General features: G+C 54.1%; 1 protein-coding gene across 3 annotated transcripts in view; it reads right to left on the reverse strand.

The window, feature by feature from the left end:
• Window positions 1-4311: 4311 nt before the first annotated feature.
• EPHA10 (EPH receptor A10) overlaps window positions 4312-23483 on the reverse strand; it is a 46578-nt gene continuing 27406 nt past the window's right edge. The window contains exons 7-18 of one of the 3 annotated variants that reach the window (XM_030823465.1): window positions 20087-20258; window positions 15775-15883; window positions 11908-11969; window positions 11638-11763; window positions 10261-10446; window positions 9360-9421; window positions 8928-9131; window positions 8486-8635; window positions 8007-8200; window positions 7254-7409; window positions 6971-7079; window positions 4312-4582 (exon numbers count right to left, since the gene is read on the reverse strand). In XM_030823465.1, the coding sequence (XP_030679325.1) occupies window positions 4457-4582; window positions 6971-7079; window positions 7254-7409; window positions 8007-8200; window positions 8486-8635; window positions 8928-9131; window positions 9360-9421; window positions 10261-10446; window positions 11638-11763; window positions 11908-11969; window positions 15775-15883; window positions 20087-20258 (1656 nt within the window). In that variant the 3' untranslated portion in view covers window positions 4312-4456. Of the gene's footprint in view, window positions 7080-7253; window positions 7410-8006; window positions 8201-8485; window positions 8636-8927; window positions 9132-9258; window positions 9422-10260; window positions 10447-11637; window positions 11764-11907; window positions 11970-15774; window positions 15884-20086; window positions 20259-23483 lie in introns of those variants that run through there. The other 2 variants (XM_003273291.4, XR_004032560.1) reach the window with 2 other exon arrangements.

A 23483-nucleotide genomic window follows, 5' to 3' on the forward strand; every position in this document is an offset into this window, starting at 1 on the left:
GGGGCTTCCCGTCGAGAGGATTACAAATGTATTATCTTGTGACGAGTTAGATTACATTACTCATATGAAGAGTTCGCTCACGTGCGTGTGTGATAGGACATCACCTAAGCATTTCTCCAAAGCATCAGACATGCCTTTTACCAGGAGGAATTAATATCCCCGGCCCGACCCATGACAGTGAGTTCACATACCAATGCAGGGCTTAGCTCCACGATGTATCCCCAAACCTCTGAAAAACAAAGCATGTCTCAGTGCCTACCTGTGTACACACTCTGGTGGGTCCGTTTTCTAATTTTACACAGTATCATAGCTGTTGACCCATACCTAAAATTCAGCATGACATATGTACTCAAAACTTTCATAGTAGATACAATTCCTGTGGCTTCAGAAATGGAAGGACTGAGAGACATTCTTCAGAGAGGATTCAATCAGAATTGGGGGCTACACTGGGCTCCCTGCTAAAGGGGGGTCTGGAATCCAATTTGCTTTGCCTAAGGTGCCATCTCCCTTTGCGGGATTAAACATCTCCTCAGCCCTGTATCATCCCTACCTGCATCACCCCACCTGTCAAGCCTCCGCCGTCCCCTCCCTGCCAGCTGTAACCTGCACTTCTTGCCTTCTACACTTTGCCATCATCCTTCCCTCAGCTGATATTAGGATCTGCATGGTTCATCTTTCCTGATCCTTGGGTGGTGGATATGGTGGAGGACAAACATACCCTTGGCACAAAGATGCCAGGAAGAACTCAGCTCCATCTGCAAATTTTCAGTACCCACAAGCACACATATATCACAATATGCTAGGAACCATCAGGATGGAGACAGGTGACAATCTTCAAGGATACACTCTTCCAGTCGAATGCCAAGGTCACCCTGGCAAACCTTCTCCTCTTGACTCTTCATAAGGCCCCAGGTGAGGGTCAAGAGGGAGTGCTGGCCGGTTGCAGTGGCTCAAGTCTGTAATCCTAGCACTTTGGAGGGCCGAGGTGGATGGATCACCTGAGGTCAGGGGTTCGGGACCAGCCTGGCCAAAACAGCAAAACCCTGTCTCTATTAAAAATACAAAAGTTAGCCAGGTGTGGTCGAACATGCCTATAATCCCAGCTACTTACTGAGGCAAGAGAATCACTTGAACCCATGAGGCAGAGGTTACAGTGAGCCAAGATCATGCCACTGCACTCCAGCCTGGGTGACAGAGCAAGACTCGTGTCTCAAAAAAAAAAAAAGGAGTGTTGTGGGGTGGAGGAAGGAAAAGGGGCACAGGGGAAGCCTAAATGAAAGGGGAGGGAAGGTGTGGCAATGGGGAAACAAGTTTGGTTTTGATTTTTTTGTTTTCCTCTTACACTTCTACAAGCAGTCTTGATCAAACATATTCCCTGGAACTAGGCTCGAGATACCCATAATCTGCTCCCAAGATGTTGATAGGCAACATGAGGTCATTCATGAGCCCAAACAACTTCTGGCTTCTCTCTGTTGCCCCAAGACCCCAAAGGGCTCAACTAGTAAACTGTGGTGGGAAATATCCTGCTAATAGCAGGATTTTTTCAAGATACTGGCAGACAGTTCCATTTCAATGGCAAAGGGTACAAAGAGATTTAAAGACAGCTGCAGGTGGTGCAGTGTGAGTTTTACTCACATCCTGAGCAGTGGGGCAGAGGTAATGTTAGGAACTGAGATGCCCTCCTGTAAGGTCCAGAACACAGGCACTGGCTACCAAAGGCAGCTAACACAATACCCACTTTCCCCTAGGAGTCCGCTCACACCTCCTCGGGAATGAAGTCAGGCAGAGCCCTCCCCTGAGCCCCAAAACACCTAGAATTCATCCTTATTGCCATGGCTTGGGTACTTTTTACTTAACTGACTCGCCCATTGGGCAGTGAGGCCTTAACTTGCCAGAGCCAGCCATCTAGTAGGTGCCTGGTCCACGTGCAGTGAATGCGCAAATACCTCGTCAAGCCAGATCAGCAGTCCCACTGCCTAGAGAAGTTCCATTCCTGACCACATGTTGTATGTCTACCTGGTGCCTCATACCAGTTAGGTAATAATAATAACAATAATAATAATAATAGTAACACTAGTAACAAGTGGGCACTTCCTGTGTTCTGTGTGCCAGGCACTGTGTTAATGCTGGGGTCCTGCATTCCCTGGCTGCATGCCTCTCCTGGGGCTGACTTCAGTGGAGCAATGCTGCTAACATCTCTAACCCACTCCTCATTCATTCCTCCCCACCAGAGGGTGGCTTCTCAAGTGGAATTGAGGGACAGAAGGAACAACCTGCTTGACTCAGTGCCATCTGGCTTCTGCAGATCTGCTTGCCCACAAGAAAGGTACACCCTGCTCTGCTCCCATCATGCAGGCAGGAGCTGAGGGGACAGTTCTGCCCCTGCAGAGGGTGTCTGTCCCACCCGGCTCAGCCTGGGACTGGGTGGGTCTAGTTCAGGGGAATGACGGGAAACACACTTTGTCCCTGATGCACAGCATCTCATTTATTGAAGACGTACATGTTAACATCTCTGAAACTGGGATGCCTCTTTCAGTTGGATGGCACAACATAGTTGGCTGTGATGTTTCTTTCTTGGTAGGACATCTTACACTCAGTGGCATCTTAGATTCAAAGAAACTTGGTAAGCAACATTCTCCAGTTAGCCTTATCAAAGAGCTGATACTTTGCTCTCCACCTGTCCCAGGGAATTAGTACTTAACTGGCTCTGAGCACAGGCAGTGGGGGAAGGGGTGTTATTTATCACCATCCCCGCTATCCTACCCCTTGCCCTAAGCACTTCCCATGTCCTGAACTATGCAGAGGAGGAAGACGCCTTCTGCAGCCTAAAGAACATGAATGGCCCGAGCCAGGGAGAGGAGAAGCACTAGCAAGCCAACTGAGACATGCAAGGACTCATGTGGTCCAAGTGTGTGCGTGCACGTGTGTCCATGAGTACATATGTGTTCACATGCATGGGCACTCAGGCCTTGCCCCTGCATCCTTTGGCCCACACCCGCAGCCTGTCCTGGTCATTGTCTCAGCCCACTCTTCCTCCTTTTGCTGGACTCCTCAAAGATTCCCAAACTCCACTCCCCAATCCTCTCATCTGGTTTCTGCCCTGACAACAAAGGTCACTGTTATGGGTTGAATTGTGGCCCCCACCAGGCCTCTATGTTGAAGTCCTAACTCCCAGTAGCTCAGAAGGTGACTGTATTTGGAGACAGGCCCTTTAAAGGGGTGATTAAGTTAAAATGAGGATGTTAGGGTGGGCTGGTATGGACCGGTTCAATATGACTGGCATCCATAAAAAGGGAAAATTTGGACTTACAGAGGGAAGATGATTCGAAGAGACAGAGTGGGAAGATGGCCACGGGCAAGCCGGGGAGAGAGGCCCAGAGCAGAGGCTTCCCTCACAGCTCTCAGCAGGAAACAACCTTGCGCACATCTTGATCTTGGCTTCCAGCCTCCAGAGCTGTGGGACAGTAAATCCCCGTCGGCAAAGCCACGGGTGCTGTGTTACAGTCTGAGGTGCTGTCTTACAGTAGCCCAAGCAAATGAATACACTCACTGATAATATCCCAGTGCCCACACTGACAGCCACTCCTCCCTCCTCCTTCACTTGATTCCTCTGGTTTTGTTGTTGTTGTTGTTGTTATTTGTTTTTCTGCTCTGTCACCCAGGCTGGAGTATAGTGGCACAGTCTCAGCTCACTGCAACCTCCATCTCCCGGGTTCAAGTGATTCTCCTGTGTCATCCTCCTGAGTAGCTGGGATTACAGGCACCCGCCACCACACCCAGCTAATTTATGTGCTTTTAGTAGAGATGGGGTTTCACCATGTTGGCCAGGCTGGTCTCAAACTCCTGGCCTCAAGTGATCTACCCACCTCAACCTCCCAAAGTGCTGGGATTACAGGCATGAGCCACTGAACCCGGCCGTTTTTCTCTATTTAACACCAAAACTTGCTCTTCAGCAGCAATGGCACAGCTCCTCTTGGCATTTCCCACTGCTCCCCTTCATCCAGGTGCCTCCCAACGCTGATGTCTCCCCTCTCCTGCACATGCTGGCCGGGTGACCACCTTCTCACTGTGGCTTCTACCCCCATCTGGGTGCTGATGACCCCAAACTCTGTCTCTAACTTACATCTGTGCTCCGAGGTTCAGACCAGATATCCACCTGCCTCCTGGACATCTCCGCCGCACATCCCACAGGCATCTCAAACACATGTCCAAAACTGAGCACTGAGCACCTTTCCTGGTCTCTGCCCTCCCTGGTACTGTCTATCCCAGCAAAGGACCCCACCGTGTCTGGGATACCTCCCTGGTTCTACTGCTCCTGAGACTGGGTGACAGACTTCTCTACATACCCAAGGCACCCAGTTCCCCTCAGTACCCTGGGTCACACCGTCCTGCCATGGATCCTGGGACCTCTTTCATGGCAGGAGCAGTGTTGGACTCACCTCTATGCAGAGAGATCTCAGACGCACATTCTGGACACCCCTGTCCTCGAGGAAGGGGGCAGAAACCCTTCCACATCAGCTATACAATGATCAAGCAACTGCCACTCAAAGAGGCACCATATCACAGACAAGTTTTTATTATCCTGCATAGAGAACCCAAGAAATATAAAAACATCTCCAGAAGGAACCCCCTCCGACTGACCCCGTCCCTCCCAGGGTGAGCTCAGACCAGGGGAATGGGGGCTTGCAGGCCACCTCTGTCCAGTGAACAAGTTCCATATAAAAATAGATCTGTAGAGGGTTCCCAGAGAACCATCGCCCCACATCACGCCTGTGCAGGGCTGAGGCCTGGGACCCAACAGGATTCTGGGACCTCACTCCTCCGTGGAGGGGAGATCTACCCTGGACACCGAAGTCCTGCCAACACAGCCAGGGGCCCTTCTGCAGAAACAGCTGGGGTAGGGGGAGGACATTTTGCCCTGCAGAGAATGACTGATGTAGCTGGAGATGGGGAGGAGGCTCCATCTACCCAAGAAGGGATGCTGGTCCAGGCTTCCCAGGAGGGGTGGGGTAGGCAGATCCTGGAGGGCACCTGGCCGGGGGCTCCCCCAACCTTGACTGAGGTGGTAGCAACATCTTCGTCTCCCCAGTACCCCCAGAGTCACTGAGCTGGGGCAGGTGGTCAGGAGACGGGGAGGCAGGGGGCTGGGGGAGATTCCAAGAGCAGGGGAGCTGCTGCTGGCAGGGTGAGGCCAAAGGCACCACTGTGAGTCACCGTCCCCCACCTCTGGGTGCTCTGCAAAGATGCACTGCACCTTCCCGCCTCTGGGCTCTTTCTCATGCTAGCCTCTCTGCATGGACTCCTCTTGTCTGAGGCCTGCCATCTTGCCTGCCAAACACTCCACCCACCCCAAAGAAAGAACCTTCCCTTTCCCACCCACAAGGCCCTGTTCAACTTACATCTCAACTTCACACATTAAGAGAGTGGCTATCTCCTCCTCCAGCCCACCCACCCACTGACCCAGAGGGCTCCTGGGGGGCCCTGGGCACTGGTGGATGGTGCCCTGGAATTACTTCTTGGTACCTGAGCTCTTCTCCTGGTCTAGTCTAAGCCTCCCAAGGGCAGGTTGTGTGTCTTTTTCATCTTTCCTCTACCCCTTGTCTCCTCTTTCCCGCCCCATCCCACCCCACCCACACACAGCCAAGCAGAGCAGACAAGTATCAGGGGTGGCCTGAACAAACTCAGCTCCTGTGGCCCTGCCAAGATCCAGCTGCCTTCCTGCCATCCTACAAAAGCCCTGGCATCCTGGGCCCCACCATTCCCGGGGGCCCTTGTGGATAAGGAACTCCACGGTGGGCTCAGCACAACCACTTCTGCCAGGGCTCCACGAAGTCAGAGCAGGGAGGGGCTCCATGGAAGGCTGGGTAGTGCCCAAGGCACAGAGCTGGCTGGAGGGGAGTCACCTCTAGAGTCCCCGTGGGCTGTACAGGGAAGTGGTGGTGCCATAGGGCAGGACCAAGGACTCTCTCTCCAGAGCCAGCCTCATCCCTGGATTGGGTTCTGAGCCCAGCTCTGATCCTGACTCCTCAATTGGCCTCAGTTCCCCCCATCTGTACACTGGGGGTTAGACCAGCCTGTTTGAGAGAGAGGACCCATCTCTGAGTCTCCTCTTCACCCTCCCCAAGGCTGGAGAGAAAAAGCTCTTGGGTCCCTGGGGAGACAACATGGCCCTTTATGCTTTTCCCAGATGTCCTAGCCACTGAGTTCACAAATGGAATGCATACGAGGGCCTCATGGGGCCCCAGGGAGCACCAGGGCCTTGCATGGCCCGGCCTGGCCAGGACTCTTGGCCTCACCCTGAACTGTCAGCCCGAGGCAGGGGGACACAGAAACCAGCTCCTGAGGCTAGGGCTCTTGGGCATCAGCCCCTGAGCTCAGCACCATCTCTGCCTGCCTGGGCCTTGGCCAGTGTCCAGTCAGCCCCTGCCAAGGCACAGGGAGCTGAGGACGATGCGCCTCTGGCCCAGCCCCCGATGCCTGAGCCACCAGGCAGCTGCGGTCACTGCCAGGTAGAGCAAGAGCCCTCCAGGACCCACGCTGTCTGACTGGTCAATGGGTCTGTGGGAAAAGGGAACACCCCACGGGGTAGGCCCCAGCCCCCAGTGGGTACAAATGACAGTAGGGCATGAGCCAGGGCAATCTCAACCCACTGTCTTCCCTCCCATCCCTGCCCCAGCTCTTCTCTGAGACTCCGAATTTCCTCCTGCTGTTATCTCAGGGGTCCTCCCTAGGGATTTGAACCTCTTTTCAGGGGCACTGAGTTAGCCAAGGTGTTCAGACTGGTGAAAATGGGAGGGGCAGGCAGTGAAAGCGGGGAAGCTGTGGCCCCAAACCAGATCTGGGCCCAAGCGGAGGAAGAGAGCACTCCCTCCCACACTGCTGGAGCACAGCTTGCCACAGTCCTTGGGCAGGGCTGGGGGTCTGGACCCCCACCGGAGTCCTGCCTTGGAAGAATGGGGTCCACTCACACCTGCACCCCCTGGCCCTGCAGCTGGAGCACTCGTGCCTGCAGGGCGCTGATCCCACTGAGGAGGGCCTCTCGATGTTCAGCCGAAGAGATGCCTAGGCTCACCAGGTCCCTGAAACAGAGGCTGGTCACACTTGGCTGGCTTGACCCCAACTTCTGCTCCTCCCATGAAGGCCCTCCACTCTCCCTCCGCTTCTCTGGACAGGTTGGGCCTCCCCAGTATAGGCAGGGGCAGGGCCCCTGGAATCCCCCAGCCCCGGCCTTGACCTTGGTGCCTTGGACTCACTGAGCGGTCATCTCGGCCACGGCCTCCAGGCTCCCATAGCCAGCAGCCGTGAAGCTGTCCTTGTAGCGGCACAGGTCCAGGGCCTCCAGCCACGCGCCCACAGAGCCAAAGGAGGGGAAGGTGGAGAAGGCACGGTCCGCTAGCGGGGTGGGAGGCCTGCGGGTCAGAGGAGCTGTGCTCAACCGATATCTGGGACCTGGGCCTACACCTGGTGGTCTCCCGGGGAGAGGCCAGCTGAGGATGGACAGGAGAAGGGGAGGGTAACCGGGCCCCAGGGCTGGACCTGGCTCACATGAGCACTGTGCATTCCTGAAGAAGCGAGGGCTTCAGGTTCTTCAGGCAGGTGGAGGCAGAGCCAGTGCCAGCTAAAGGCATTGGCATATCCGGAACAGTCTGGGGTAGGACATGCCTAGGACTGGTTGGTGACTCATATTTGGAACAACAAATATTAATTTCACATATTTGACTCATTGGAACTACAAATGTGTTAGGGCTATTACCACATCTATTTCTCCAGTCAGAGGTCATCGTACCCGGGGATGTGGGCAAAATCCAGGAGAAGCAGAAGTGACCAGGAGCATGCGCGGTGAGGTGGGCCTGGGCAGGCGGGAGGGCTACAGCCCTCTGGGGCAACGGGGTGAGCAATTGCTCTTGGACAGGTGGGGTGGTGGATGCAGTGGGTTTGCACTTGCGACATGCAGGGAGGCCCTCCATGGACAGGTGAGAGGCTGGCTGTCCCATGTGGGAACGTACCTGGGACAGGTAGTCGGGGCACACTTGGGGGGCTCTGGGTCCTGCACCATCTTGCTCAGGATGCTGTGGATCTGGGAGAACCTGGGCCGCTCACCTGGGTCCTTTTGCCAGCAGTCAAGCATTAGTCGGTGCAGAGGGTTAGGACAGTTCCTGGGGGGTGGCAGCCGGAAGCCATCCTCCACAGCCTTGATCACCTGGGCCACAGGGGTGGGGAGCAGAGAGGAGGCTCTGGGTTTCCCCAGCACATGGTGTGCGCGCACACACACACACACACACACACACACACACACACGCGCACAGACACAGACACACACACCCCCAAGGAAGACTGGGGCAGTGGCCAGACAGAACCAGAAGCAAGCAGACAGAGAAGAGGGGCCTGGGGCAGGAAGGCTGAGGGCCAATGGGCAGAGGTCAGGAAGCTGGGGCCTGAGGTGAGAGGGTCAGAAGGCATGGAGCTGGAGCCACAGGTTACTCACGTCTTGGCCAGACATGTCCCAGTAAGGCCGCTCCCCAAAGGCCATCACCTCCCACATGATGATGCCGAAGCTCCACACGTCACTGGCAGAGCTGAAGTGGCCAAACTGAAGCGTCTCGGGGGCGGCCCATAGCGCCGGGCTCCGGCCACTCTGTAGGGGCAGGCAGGTCAGGGGCAAGGAGGAACTGGGTGACACGCAGGTTTCCCCACCCCACTCAGCCCCAGATCCAGCCTGCGTGTCATCCTCCCAGGCAACCTCCAACTCCAGGTTCACATCTGGGAAAGACACAAAAGCTGACCTCAAGGTGGGGTTCACTCGCATTTATGCCAAGACCAACTGGGTGGAGGGGCAGGGAAGGGAGTGGAAGTGGGGAGCTAGGGGCTCCAGGGCAGCTTGGTGGGAACCAGAAGGCGCAGGCAGGCTTGGCTGGGGGCGCCCTCACCATAGTGGTGTAGACAGCCTCTGATCGGTCCCGGGGGCCCCGCCCGAAGCCAGAGATCTTGCAGACAAGGTCGCTGCTGACCAGCACACGGCGAGCTGCCAGGCCCCGGTGAACATAGCCCATCTCTGACAGATACTTCATGGCTGATGCCAGCCCAGGCAGCAACCCCATCAGTTGCCCAGCCACCAGCTGCCCCTCGTGCCGCTGTGGAGGAAGAAGACTGAGGCCAGGGCTGTGGGCTTGGATCCCCTAGTGTTGTGTGACACCAGGGCGGTCACCTAGCTCTCGCCAGGCTTTAGTTCACCCTGTGACCACAGGTCAGCCCGGCCTGTGGGGATGATGCCAATTCCAAGCCCTACCAAAGAGAAAAGTGAGGGACCCCTACCCGCTTTACAGAATAAAGTGGTCATTGGCAGTCCCAGGGCCACTCACCCTGAGGAAGCCGTCCAGGGCCCCATGGCTCATGTACTCGGTGACAATCATCAAGGCGCTTCCTGTGCCCAGGGATCGGAACACACATGCTAAGTTGTCCACTCCACCCCACACGCACACAAGTTTCCCCTCGCTGGGGTCCCAGACCAGGCCTCGAGAGCCAGAACCAGCACCAAGCTCCCTAATCTCGCCATCCTCCTGCCCAGCCCAGGGTCCTCTATGCCAAGGAACAAAAGAGGAGACATCTGTAGGTGAACAAAGGCCAAGGTCATGAGCTGCAACAAGCTTGCTAAGAAAGATCACTCCTTCTAGGAGTGATATTCTAGGGGACCTACCCCCTAGAATATCACAGGTCAGAAAGGTCATTCTGGCTGGGCGTGGTGGCTCATGCCTGTAATCCCAGCACTTTGGGAGGCCGAGGCGGGCGGATCACGAGGTCAGGAGATCAAGACTATCCTGGGTAACATGGTGAAACCCCGTCTCTACTAAAAAAAAATTACAAAAAATTAGCCGGGCCTGGTGGCAGGCGCCTGTAGTCCCAGCTGCTCAGGAGGCTGAGGCAGGAGAATGGCATGAACCCAGGAGGCGGAGCTTGCAGTGAGCCGAGATCTCGCCACTGCACTCCAGCCTGGGCAACAAAGCGAGACTCCATCTCAAAAAAAAAAATAAATAAATAAGAAAGAAAGAAAGAAGAAAGAAAAGAAAGGTCATTCTGAGCCAGAGTGGCCACTCCAGGAGAAGGGCTGCCCTGAGTCAGTGAAAGCTGAGGTCCCTGGCTGAAGCTCCCTCCCACAGCTGAGGGAAGGACCTGGAGAGGCAGGGGCACTCCAGGCTCCCACACCATCATTTCCACCCCCCATACCCGTGGGCTGCGCAGCAGGAAGGGAGCACCGGGCCCTACCTCGGGTAACAACGCCCTCCAGCCGCACGATGTGGCTATGGTCAAACTGGCCCAGTGTGAGGGCCTCAGCCAGGAAGCCGAGCCTCTGTGAGTCGGAGGCGCTGTCCCTCAGCGTGTGCACGGCTACGGGCAGCTCCTGGCGACCGGGGAGCTGCAAGCAGCCACAGCACAGCTCCCCAAACCGCCCTGTGGGGAAATGGCACCTCAGATACTGCCAGAGGCCACTGCCCTGGCTGAGCTGGACAGACTGAGCTGAGGAGAAAGTGGCTCTGACCAGCCTGGCCAACATGGCGAAACCCAGTCTCCACTAAAAATACAAAAATTAACCAGGCAAGGTGGCATATGCCTGTAATCCCAGCTACTTGAGAAGCTGAGGCAGGAAAATCACTTGAACCCAGGAGGCAGAGGTTGCAGTGAGCTGAGATTCTGTCACTGCACTTCAGACTGGGTGACAGAGCAAGACTCAGTCTCAAAAAAAAAAAAGTGACTCCAGATCATGGACCGTTTCCAGTTTAAATCCTGGTAAACTGAGTACCAGCAGTGTGACCTTGAATTCCATCTCTTTTCCTTTCTTGGCCTGTCTCCTCTGTGAAATGGGGATTCCTCCCTGCCTTCCTCAGTGGGGGGAGGTTTCCAAGCCTTAAAGGACGGGGCACATGCCAGTACACTGACTGCCATCAAACACTATGTGACCCAGGATGGATGATAATGACATCTATTCTTCCACCCTGCCCCTTTCCGGCTTCTGTCCAGCGGGTCTGGAGACAGTGTCAGGGGATAATATCAGGCTCCCAGTGAAAGCAGCTGCCGTCTCTGAGCACAGGAGGTTGAGGATTTGTAGTCAGGAAGAAAGGCTAGCAGGAGACTGGCCCTTAGAGAGCAAGCGCCGACAGCCAGGCCCTGTGAGGAGTGCTGGGGGGTCCCCACATTACCCCTAGAAGGTAGATATCATGCCCATTTCTCAGACAAGAAACTGAGGCTCTGAGCAAAAGAGGGCCATGACCCTGATCATGCAGCGGGTCAGTGGGAGAGCCAGGACTAGAACTCAGTTATGTCTGGCCCCAAGCTTGCAAAGGCCCCTCCCCACCGTCCCATGAAGGCCTGGGACTAAACTGCCAGTGGCAGTGTGCAGAGGTCTGACCTTGAGGACCAGGAGAGGGTCACAGACCCCTTTGCCATCCTCTTCCCTATAATCAGGCAAGCCAGGGACTTTCTGGGTGGAGGGTGGGCTTGGTGTGGAGGCAGGGCTTCCAGACACCAGCAGGGACTTGGGTGGAGGTCGGCTTCAGGACAGAGGTGTGGATAGAGTAGGGGTGGGGCCTGCAGAGTGGGTGGGGCTTCCAGATGGAGACAAGGCTTCCTGGGCGCCCAGCTTGCCTGCTCCAAGGCTCCTCTCCAGCGTGATGCTTTTCGCATCCAGTTCCTTGGCGAACAGATGTACAGCCTGCAGCGGGTCCCCACAGCTCTGGGGGTCCAGGAAAGTGCGACGTGTTGGGACTTTGACTGGGAGAGAAAGAGATGAGCCTAAGGAACAGGGCCTCCACCACTGGGGTGGACAAGGGGGCTCATGCAGTGGAGCAAGGCAGAGGGCTGAGGAGTGAGGCAGGGTGGAGCCCGCCCCTCCCCAGCCAAGCCCAGCCAACTCACAGTGGAAATACAGCTCCTCTTCATCACGGGCATCCCCTCCTCCTTTGCCATAGCTGCAGGGCCTGGTAGGGAGTTCAAGGTCATTCTTTCAGCCAGGCCACCCCAGACCTTCCCATTGCAGAGCACTGAGGGCAGCACCTCTTTGTCCCTTCAAAAGATAAGGCTTGTGCCCTGGGGGAGGGAACTTCTTGTCCAGCTGGTTTAAAAGCTTCTCTGTGGTTTGACGACCTCCCCATGGCACAGATACAACTGTAGCCCTAGACCAAACCCTCACCACCACCACCATCCCTAGCTACTTTCACATGGTGAAAATTATTGCAACTCCAGAGGCACCCAATCCACACCCTGGCTGCAGGCCCCCAGCTGCCCCCGCATGCGGTTTTGTGAAAGTGTGAATAAGGCAAGTGGATCCAGCATTCGGGGGCAGCTTCTGGTCTGGTCAGGAAAACAAACACGGAGAGTGAGCCACAAGCCCACTCACCAGTGCTGGCAAAGGAGAAAGGTGGTGTACTGTGGGGACACGGGACAGACAGGCCGGACCTGATCCAAGGTCATTGTGGGTGGCTTCCTGAGACAGAGGCAGCCACGGGCCAAAGGACTGCATCACAGTCGACAAAGCCACAGGCTGGCACTTGGGGCCCCTAGGGGCAGGGCCTTGCTGGCCAAGATAAAGACTTTGGCTTTTATTCTGGGAGCAGAGGAGAGCCCCTGTGGGGTTTAAGCAGAGGAGTGCAATGATTTGATTTCTACTTTAGAAAGAGCTCCAGTTACAGAGTGGAAGCTGCTACGGGTGTCACCACAGGAGAGGAGCTGGCAGTGGTTCCAGCTATGGGGTCAACATGGGCATGGAGAGAGGCAGAGCACTCGAGTGACATGAAGGTGACAGGGGCCACAGGGCTGAGAGGTAGTTGGATGGCAGAAAGGAAGAGGGAGAAGTTGCCCACAGAGTTTATGGTGGTGCCATTTACTGGGATGAGGAGACAAAAAGTTCACATTTAGACATCTGAGTTTGCAGGCCTAGGGGATAAGCAGGGAAGATAAGATGGGGGTTCGACGTATGTGTGTGTGTCTGGAGCTTGGAAGGGAGGCCTGCTCTGCAGATACAAATCAGGAGCAATGAGCATGGTGCAGGGAGAGGATGGAGTCTGAGAAGAGGGACTAGGAATAAGTCTGAGAAACCCCAGCATCCAGGCTAGAGGAAGGAAGCACCAAGGACAGTAGAAAAGAATCGCCAGAGGAACAGAAGGAGAGCGGAGGGAAACTGGGGCAGGGCATCACAGGGACCAAGGACAGAGAAAGTAGAGGGGGTGGCAGAGAGAAATCACATAAAGGTACAAGGATGAGAGACCAAGGGAGGAGTTTCCGAAGTTCTCACAACAGAGATGATCACATGTAGATACAGATGGGAAGGAGGAGCAAGGCTGTCACACAGGGGGAAGCGGCCACCGAAGGGTGTTGACAGCCTGGGCTCGGAACCTGACTGCACGGACCCGCTTCCTAGCTCCTCCGCTTGGTAGCTGTGAGACTGGGCGGCTCCATTTTCTCTTTAATAAAATCAGGATAAAGATAGGCCTGCCAGACAGCAGCACGTCAGCTTACCAAGCCTCCACACATGTTCACTGTTATGGGGGGCAGAAGGGAACATTAGGAGTAATAGTGGGCTCCCAAGATGGCAAAAGGGTGGGGTTCAGTCATAGGTGGAAGGACTGATTCCGGCTGGGAGGATCACCTCCTCTAGAGAAAAGGGGGTGAGGATGAGTGCAGAAGCAGGCAGGTTTGTAGGTTTGGTGGTGAGTAGTCCAGGGGCCAGTGATGAGGCTAAAGAACAGGTGTGACCAGTGTGGCCAAGAGAGCAAGCTGCAAAGACAGGGCGTCTGCAGACCAAGAAAGGAACTGGATTAAGTATTGGGGTGAGGCCAGGCATGGTGGCTCATACCTGTAATCCCAGCACTTTGGGAGGCTGAGGTGGGTAGATCACCTGAGGTCAGGAGTTTGAAACCAGCCTGGCCAAAATGGCAAAACCCCGTCTCTACTAAAAATACAAAAAAATTAGCTGGATATGGCGGCAGGGGCCTGTAGTCCCAGTTACTCAGGAGGCTGCGGCAAAAGAATCACTTGAACCGGGGAGGCAGAGGCTGCAATGAGCTGAGATCATGCCACTGCACCCCAGCCTGGGTGACAAGAGCAAGTCTCCATCTAAAAAAAAAAAAAAAAAAAAGTAACGAGGTGAAGCATTCTAGGGGGATGGCCAGGAGGAACAGAAGAGATGATCTTAGGAATGAGAAGTCAAAGAACCGAGGGGCAAGGGATGGGACAGGCTGTCCGGCAGCTACTGAAGTCACCCAGGGTGGCGACAGGACTTCCACGAATGAGGAGCAACATCCAGGAGAGATGGGTGGAGATGAAGGGGGAAAGGCTGAGTGGATGGAGGAGTGAAAGAGGGTGTGTGGTGAGGAGAGGAGAGAGGCTTCCACTGGACCACACGGCCTGGTGAGAAGTGGGCGAGCCAGGGTGGACTGGAGAGGAGGGAAATTGAAGGTGAGGGACCACGACGCAGAGCAGGTCCTACACACAGGACGGTGTGAGAGGTGCTGCAGACAGCCCACCAGGCTGGGACACGCATGCTGGAGGAGAACACCTCTCTACCCCTCCACACTAGACCGGGCTCACTCTCCCCATTTCAGAGCAGCTGGATTTGGAATCCCGTGCTGGCTTGCTCCGCCTCTGTAGTGCACCTGTCCCCAGGGCACTCCTGTCCTGCAGAGCCTCTGCCCGGAAGAGGGGCTCTTGGCTTGCTTGTCTGCCTTTCCTCCTTCTGCCTCTCAGAGCCCCTCGGTGCAAAGCCAGGATGAGATGCTCTCGGCATCTGTCCATCTTTGCTTTTCCACCGGGTCCAGCACATGGACCCTTCATGCTCCACGAGCAAGAAGCTCCCTACTCTTGTCCTGCCCTCCTGATTTGCCTGGCCCAGGCAGAGCTGGCTCCTAGACTAGCGAGACAGTGTTCTCTCCCACTCAGTCACTTTCAGTGCCTCATTCAAGGCCAAGCAAATAGCCAGTGCCAAATGAATGCCCATTGTCCTTCCAGCTGCCAGGCAGTTTCAGGATGCTGAGATGTGGCTCCCCAGCCTGCCCACCTCTCTCCTCTGCTTTCCCACTCCAGCCCATCTCATGCAGACTTTCCAACCTCTCTGGTCTGCTGATCTCAGCCCAGCCTGGGACCCATCTGGGCAACTCTGCCTGCAGCAGAGTGTGGCCCTGGGGAGAAGGGGAGGATACATGCCAGGAGGCCTCTGCTGCCTGCAAAAGGACTAGAATCTTCTCTGAACCAGACTCAAGCTCTACGTCTTTTCCCTTCCTCCTATCCCCTTTCTCCGCTCACCCTCCTGCAAGCTTCTTTCTGCTGGGGGTGGGAGGTTTCTGCTTTACGAATTGCCCTCCCTGTCCTGCCCCTCCCACACACATACATACACAAGATTTCTGTCTTTTCCCCCTTTTCCTGTGTTCAAGGGCCTCAAGAGGCCCGGGGGCAGGGGCTGGGGGCCTCTGAGCTCCTCCGGAGAATCCTAATCACACTGGAGCAGCCGGAGCTTGATTCCTTCCTCAGTGATGCCTTCTGACATTTAATGAGTTAAGGCGCTAAATCCCCTTCATCGCAGAGCGGTTGAGCTGGCTGCAGTGCTGGCTGCCGCATGGACAGTGAGCGGGGGGAGGGGCCGGGATGATGCATGCCTACATTTGTACAGCAGTGTGCTTGCGGGTGCAAATCTGCGTGTGTGCAAAGTGGGCAGAGATGCCTGTGAGCACACATTAATGTGCATGGGACATGACCCACCAGGGGTCACCTAGGCTGGGGCCAGCCACCTACCTCCTCCAAATGGCCAGCACACTCATCACGGAGCCCAGGACGAGGAGGGCCGAGATGGTCACTACGGTGACGACAACAGCGGGGCTCTGGTCCCTGGACCCTGAGGCAGCTGAGAGGAAAACCACGAGGTTGAGGTGGGCAGAGGACCAGGCTCCTAGGCAAGCCCCAGGGCAGACTCCTGTCCTCACCCTGTAGCAGGATTCCCACAGCACCTCTGCACTTGGCACTGCCTCCCAGCCACAGAGGCGCCAAGGCAGTCCCACTGACCACAGTGGCACCTGGAGTCCCAAGAGCTTCCTCTGCTCTCAGGACAGAACACCTCCATGGCAGACCAGCTCCTGCTCAGAGAGAGGCAGGAGTCCAGACAGGCAGGGCCAGGCCTCCCCCTATGCCTTTCAGATGAGCAGTGAGAGACTCAAAGTCGCTCTGCAGGAGGCATGACCTCTGCTCTGAGCTCCCTACCCCCAATCCAGACCATCCACCAACAATAATAAAAAGGGCTAAAGGTAACTGCACCTTACTCCATTCAAGACACTGGGCCATGTGCCTTCACTATACTGTCTTGTTTCATCATCACAATAATCCAGGAAGGTATTACCATCTTCATCTTACAGCTGAGGCAACTGAGGTTGAGAAATTACATAATTTGCCCAAGATCACATGGCTAAAAAGTGGTGAACCTAAGATTTGAGCATCACTCCAAAAGTCTCTGCCTGATTCCAAAGCTTCTGCTTTGAACTATTTCTCCAAGAAAGCAGCCCAGAGGACCCTCGCTCTCAGCCCTATTCATCAATCTATCCAATCAACTCATCCATCCATCCAACCTATGTGCCTGGTTTGCATTAGTACTGAGGAGACAGTGATGAATCGAGGGGTGCATGGGCCTATGGGTGAGATAGAAACAAAACTCTTAACTGTAGAATGAAAAAAGAAACAGAAATGAGCAGAGCTGAGCAGAGGCACAATAATTTCTTCCTAAAGCCAATGAGGAAGGCTTCACCAAAAAAGGTGCCGTCTGAACTGGACCTGGAGACTGGAAGGATTTTTGATGGTGCTTTGATGGGTCTGGAAATGGCAAGTCGTCCCCTGTGTCTGGGAAACAGATTGCATGAAGGCGGAGAGTGGCAAATAGGAAGCTGGAGGGTGGGAAGATGGAGGGAACTGGGGGAGCCAGAACCTGGAGGGCCTTGAACGCTAAGCTAAGGAATATAAACTTTCTCCTGTGGGCTACAGGGAGCAGTGGAGAGAGTTCCTGCCTAAGAAGAAAAGGAATGAGGGTGTCTGCTGAGGTGGGAGTGAGGATGGAGAAGAGGCGCTTGAGAGAGGTGAAGGTTTGGCATAACTATTAGGAATGGGAAAAGTACTGAGTGGCCCTGAAGACTGAACTGAGATTGGAAAGTACACCTCTGCAGGCAGCTTCCGCGTGGGACACGGGGAGGAGAAAGGTCCAAGTCTGGGGACTAGCAGGTGGGTGCAGCAAGGTGCCCAGGGAATGAGGGTTGGCAGAGTTGGGGAGTATTTCTGATGAGATCATCTGCAGGGGCTGGATAGAGATGGGTGTGGGGCTGGGAGGAGCTAAAAGCCTGGGAGATGAGGTAGGATCCAGTGAGCAGTCTTTTGGATGTCACAGAGCAAGTGAGGAGGAACAGAAGACGAGAGTTAGAGGCCAAAAATGCCAGAGTCAGAGAGGGCATTTCAGAGCCCAGGGTTCCAGAGGCAAAGAGGGCCGAGGGTCTGGGTGGGGACAGAGGGGAACAGAGTTGCCAAGAACTGTTTGAAATGAGGCAACCATGTGGACACAGAAACGGAGAAAGATGCCAGCAGTGGGCAGCCTCTGAGATGGCATCCCTACCTCCTGGCATCCATTCCCCGTGAGCGCAGGCTGGACTCATTTCTAATGAACAGAATATGGCAAGAGTATTGCAATGTCATTCCCAAGATCAGGAAACAAGACGAATGGCTTCTGTCTTGGGTGCCCTCTCCCTGGCTCACAGTCTCTGGAAGAATCCAGTGGTTGTGGTGAGCAGCTCTAAGGAGAGGCCCACGGGACGAGGAACAGCACACCTCAGCAGCAGCCAGCAAGACCCTGAGTAGGGAGGTGAAATCTCCCCCAGCTAAGCCCCGAGATGATCACAGCCCCTGAGGACAACTTGATGGCAGCCTTGGAAGAGACCCTAAGTCACTGGCACCTAGCTGAGAGGCACCTATATTACCGATCCATGGAAACATGAGATTGTAAATATTTGCTGTTTTCACCTGCTAGATGTTGGGGCAACTTGTTACATAGCAATAGGTAACTAGCACAGTGGTGATGCATAAGCGTTCACCAAGACCCTGATTTGGGACCGGGCATGGTGGCTCACACCTGTAATCCTAACACTTTGGGAGGCCAAGACAGGAGAACTGCTTTGAGCCCAGGAGTTCGAGACCAACCTGAGCAACATAGCATGATTCCATCACTCTTTTTAAAAAAAGAAAAAAGAAAAAGACCCTGCTTTGGAAGGCGGGGGGCAGTGGCTCACACCTGTGATCCCAGCACTTTGGGAGGCCAAGTGGAGGGATCACCTGAGCCCAGGAGTTCAAAACCAGCCTGAGTAACATAGTGAGACCCCCAAAAAGTAAAAATATTAGCTGGGCATGGTGGCGAGCGCCTGTGGTCTCAGCTACTTGGGAAGCTGAGGTGGGAGCATCACTTAAGCCTGGAAAGTTGAGACTGCAGTGAGCTGTGATTGTGCCATTACCCTCCAGCCTGGGTGACACAGTAAGACCCTACCTCAAAAAAAAAATCTCAATTTGGAGACACAGCTCATGGGAAACCACACTCTGCAGATTGGGAGAACCATAGCCAGGGCCACAAGAAGGGAGGCTGGCGATCTCAGCAGTCTCTACTAACTGAGAGGTACCCAATGAATGGAGACCATCAGCCCTTCTCCGCTGACGGTCCCCAGCTCCTGCCCCCACTACGCCCAGTCCAGCCAAACCTGCCCGCCTTTGTTCAGATGGTTTCCTCTCCCCAGAATGCCTCCCTGCCCATCTGTACACATTCAAATATTCCCCAGCTAGAATCTCCTCTTTCCAGCACCTGGCCGAGGTCTGACACTTTTTGCATTCAGGCGAGAAGTGTGGTCCTCCTTCCCAGAACTCAGACCCCTTCAGCATTTTATCTTCACCTCCCTTTGGACTCAGAGCTCTTCCTATCTTGGATTGGAGTTATGTAGCAGGTTGGAAAGAATTATTATCTTGACAGCTGGTGCCAGAATGCCTCTTAGGGGGAACTGCCTTTGTTCAGGAAAATATTTTCATGAGCTGCTCAGGGTAGATAGAGGTGAGATCCTGAGGGCCGGGTTAGCAGCAGGCAAAGCAACAAGACAGCTAAACTGCTCTGCACACATCAGGGAATTGGGGAGTGGGTGGGGAGAAGAGGAACCAGGGGAGGGAAGTAAAGGAGGAGGGAGGAAAGCGCAGTATTGTGGAGAAGCTGGAGATGTTTTCAGATGAGGATATTCAATGTCCAGTTTTTGTCTGGTTTTGGTAACAGCTTTATTGAGATATCATTCGCATACCATGTGATTTACCCACTTAAGTTACGCAAGCCTTTTTTTTTTTATTTTTTTTTGAGACAGAGTCTCACTTTGTGACCTAGGCTGGAGTGTAGTGGCACAATCTTGGCTCACTGCAACCTCTGCCTCCCGGTTTTAAGTGATTCTTGTGCCTCAGCCTCCCAAGTAGTGGGATTACAGGTGCCCGCCACCACGCCCAGCTGATTTTTGTATTTTTAGTAGAGAAGGAGTTTCACCATGTTGGCCGGGCTGGTCTCGAACTCCTGACCTCAGGTGATCCACCTGCCTCAGCCTCCCAAAGTGCTGGGATTACAGGTGTGAGCCACCGCGCCTTGGCCGCAATCCTTATTTTTGTGTTTATCGCTGCAATGCAACCCCTTCATGTCCATCAACCTTCAGTGAAGTCAGCATCACACTCTAAGGCCTAGTGGGGAAAGGGACAGTGTCTCATGTTTGGGTCTCTATCCAAACTGAGTCTCTATCCAGCTGAGACATGGGTTATAGCTGTTCACAAACCCCTCTCCTGTGAGCTCCTCCAGGACAGTTTCCCAATCTAATTCATGTCGGTGAACAGGCATTAGTCAGTGGATTTCAAAGTCATTAATTATTAGGTTGTAATTAAACTGTTCTGCAGGCTCCCTTCATTGCACAGATAACTCCAGATAACTCGCCCCCTCTATTTGTCTCCCTGTCTCAGCCCTGTGCGGGGTTCTTTCTGTCTAGGTCCCTGTCCACTCACACACACTACTTACCCTCCCCCAGGGTCTGCACTTCAATGCTGGGGTTAAAGCTCTGGGCCTCCCAGGATGGCCCCGGGGAAGCGGCCCGGATCTGAAAGACGTAGCGGGTAGCCGGCTTCAGGTTGGTGACGGTGACTGTGGGCACCCCTGTCTTCACCATGGAGTAAGTCTGCTCACTCTGACCCTGGAGAGAGATCAAGAAGTGAAGCCCACCAGCGCCAGATCCACTGTTCTAGGAGAACAAAGGGTGAACAGGAACAGGGAGGCAGGAGAAGTGTCCTTAGGTGAATGTGGGCTGAGTGCGAAAACCCAACCTCAATCATCTTGGGGGTTCCCAGGGATCTTTTCCTTGGATCCTTAGCCCCTGTGTTCACCACAAGCACCCACCCACACTCGGTGGCACTTGTAGCTGAGAATAGCCCCACCTCTGCATAAGAGAAATTTTAGAGAAGACACCAGATCCTCCTTCCGGGGGATGACAGGATGAGGACCACCAGGGCCTGTCCATCCAGGCTGAGCTGGGCCAGTGCCCTAAGTAGGCCTGAAGCCTCAAAGGACAGAATGAGAGAATGAGCCCTGACCCATGAAAGCCCCCAATGGCCCACAAGGCTTTTCCTTTCCTTGATGTCTGATTTCTACAACTGTCCTGCAAGGCTCAGAGGACAGAAAGTTATTATCTTTTTTGTTTGTTTCACAGATAAGGAAACGCAGTTCAGAGGGGTAAAGACTCCCCCAAGGCCCCAGCTGGAGCTATCACTGATGAGCGTCTACTCAGTGCCAGCTTCTGCATGAGACCCTTTGCCTCCTGTGAGCCTCACAACAGCCCTGTGGAGTCAGCATTTCCATCTCCTTTTTAGGTGAGGTTCACATAAAGGAAGGGGCTGGTGCGCCCTCTGAATCCCTGCAGAGCCTGTGTTTTTTGCTCGACATCCTGCTGCCCCCCCACTCCACCCCAACACACCTGACAATGGCATACTAGAGATGCTCCTCCCGTCATTTCGTCCCTGCCCACACCTTATTAGAGGCCCTGCCATATCCACAGCCCCAGAAGGTTACTCTCCCCACTGATATTCGGTGGCTCCGGCTTTTTGACCATAGCATTCAGGAATTGGGATGGACTTTGACCCAAGCTGGGCCAATCAGAATCTCTCTTCCAGGCATCTCAACAATCCATTGAAAGACAGAGAAGCAGTGGCTTCAGGACCTACAAGGTAGGGCAGGCTAGGGGCAGAGAGGAGGAAGGAGCAAGGCTGCCTACCTGGGCATTGGCAATGTGCTGCGAGCAAGCCCCTCTGCACCGTGGGCTGGACTGGGGTGCAGAGAGAGGTTGAGATGAGAAGCACTGTGGCTCCGCAGAGGAGCTGCCAGACACCCGCCCAGGTCCAGTGGCCCAGCAAGGCTTCTACGCAGCAGGCTCCATGAGAGTACACTGAAGCCTTTCAAATATAGCCCTTTTATACTTGTTCTTTTTTTTTTTTTTTTTTTTTTTTTAGACAGAGTCTTGCTGTGTCACCTAGGCTGGAATGCAGTGTGGTGCAATCTCGGCTCACTGAAACCTCCACCTCCTGGGTTCAAGCAATTCTCCCTGCCTCAGCCTCCTGAGTAGCTGGGATTACAGGCACCCACCACCATGCCTGGCTAATTTTTGTTTTTTTAATAGAGACTGGGTTTCGCCATGTTAGCCAGGCTGGTCTCGAACTCCTGACCTCAGGTGATCCACTTGCCTTGGCCTCTCGAAGTGCTGGGATTACAGGCGTGCACCACCACGCCCGGCCTTGTTCCTTCTTTTTTGTTGTTTTGGTGGGTTTTTTTGAGACAGGGTTTCGCTCTGTTGTCCAGGCTGGAGTGCAGTGGTGCAATCACTGCTCACTGCAGCCTTGACTTCCTGGGCTCAAGCGATCTTCCTGCTTCAGCATCCCAAGTTGCTGGGACCACAGGCGCACACCACCATGCCTGGCTAATTTCTTTTTTGTAGAGGTGGGGGGTCTCATTTTGTTGCCCAGGCTGGTCTTGAACTCCTGGCCTTAAGCCATCCTCCCGTCTCACCTGCTGGGATCACAGGTGGTAGCCACTGAGCCTGGCCCTTGCTCCTCTTTTTGAGGGTTTTCATGCCCAACAAACTGGGAGCATCCACCCAGCTCAGCCTTGGGGCTCTTGTCTATACCTTGATCCTCAAAGTCCATTCAGTGAGTCCTTTCTAAGCACCTGCTTCCCAGTGTCCTTTGCTGCTGTCCCTAAACATCAGCATTCCTCAGGGCTCTGTCCTGGCCACTCTTCTCAGACACATTCCCCTTCTCGTTCCTCTCCTCCAGTTCTTCCCCTGGCAGCAGCTACTGTCTCTATGCTGAGAGCCCCCAACACTCTCTCAGTCTCTCTCTCTTTCTCTCCTCTTTCCAGGCCAGGCCTCTCCCTTAAGCTTCAGACCTGCAAGTCCACCTGGGTGTCCCAGAGGCCCCCTGAATGCTAGATGAGCAAAACCAAGTTCATCACCTTGCTCCAAGCCTGTCCTTCCACCTCAGTGCTTCTCCATCTCAGTCAGTGGCACCTCAGACTCTGGGTTACCCAGGTCAGACACCCAGCAGTGACTCAGGACTCTCTCCTCCTTCCCACTCACCCCCAACACCCACAGGTCTCAACAGACTTCTAGTATTCAAAAACTATTTTGGGCAAACGAATCTCTCATGTCATTGAGGAGTGAGTGAAGTTCTGACACATTTAGAAGCTGAAAGAGGTTTCACTTTAGTGAATATAATTTGCACCAAGATGAGAAACAGTTTAACGGTAGTTTGCATATCAGATTTAAAGACAATAAATTGGCCTGGTGCAGTGGCTCACGCCAGTAATCCCAGCACTTTGGGAGGCTAAGGCGGGTGGATCACAAGGTCAGGAGATATAGACCAGCCTGGCCAACACGATGAAGCCTTGTCTCTACTAAAAATACAAAAATGAGCTGGGTGTAGTGGCACATGCCTGTAATCCCAGCTACTTGGGAGGCTGAGGCAGGAGAATCACTTGACCCTGGGAGACGGAGGTTGCAGTGAGCCAAGATCATGCCACTGCACTCCAGCCTGGGCGACAAGAATGAAACTCTGTCTAGAAATAAATAAATAAATAAATAAATAAATAAAAATAAAGGTAATAAACTTATGGGGAAAAGAGCAGATTGGGATGTGACTCCATTTGTTACATCGCAGCTAAGCTGCAACCACAGATTGACAATGGATACAAGAGGTCAGCAAAAATCAGCACAAGTATCCTATGGGTATCAATTGGCTATATGGAGTTCACAATCAAGAGTTCTGTACATATTTTTTATCACTGTAAATGCTGTGCTACACATTTTTTATATGACTGGAATTACAACAACTCATACATTTATTGTTCTGGAAAGCTGGCTGTTAAATATCTA

Source organism: Nomascus leucogenys, chromosome 12 (assembly GCF_006542625.1).
Source record: "Nomascus leucogenys isolate Asia chromosome 12, Asia_NLE_v1, whole genome shotgun sequence".
Lineage (NCBI taxonomy): Eukaryota > Metazoa > Chordata > Mammalia > Primates > Hylobatidae > Nomascus > Nomascus leucogenys.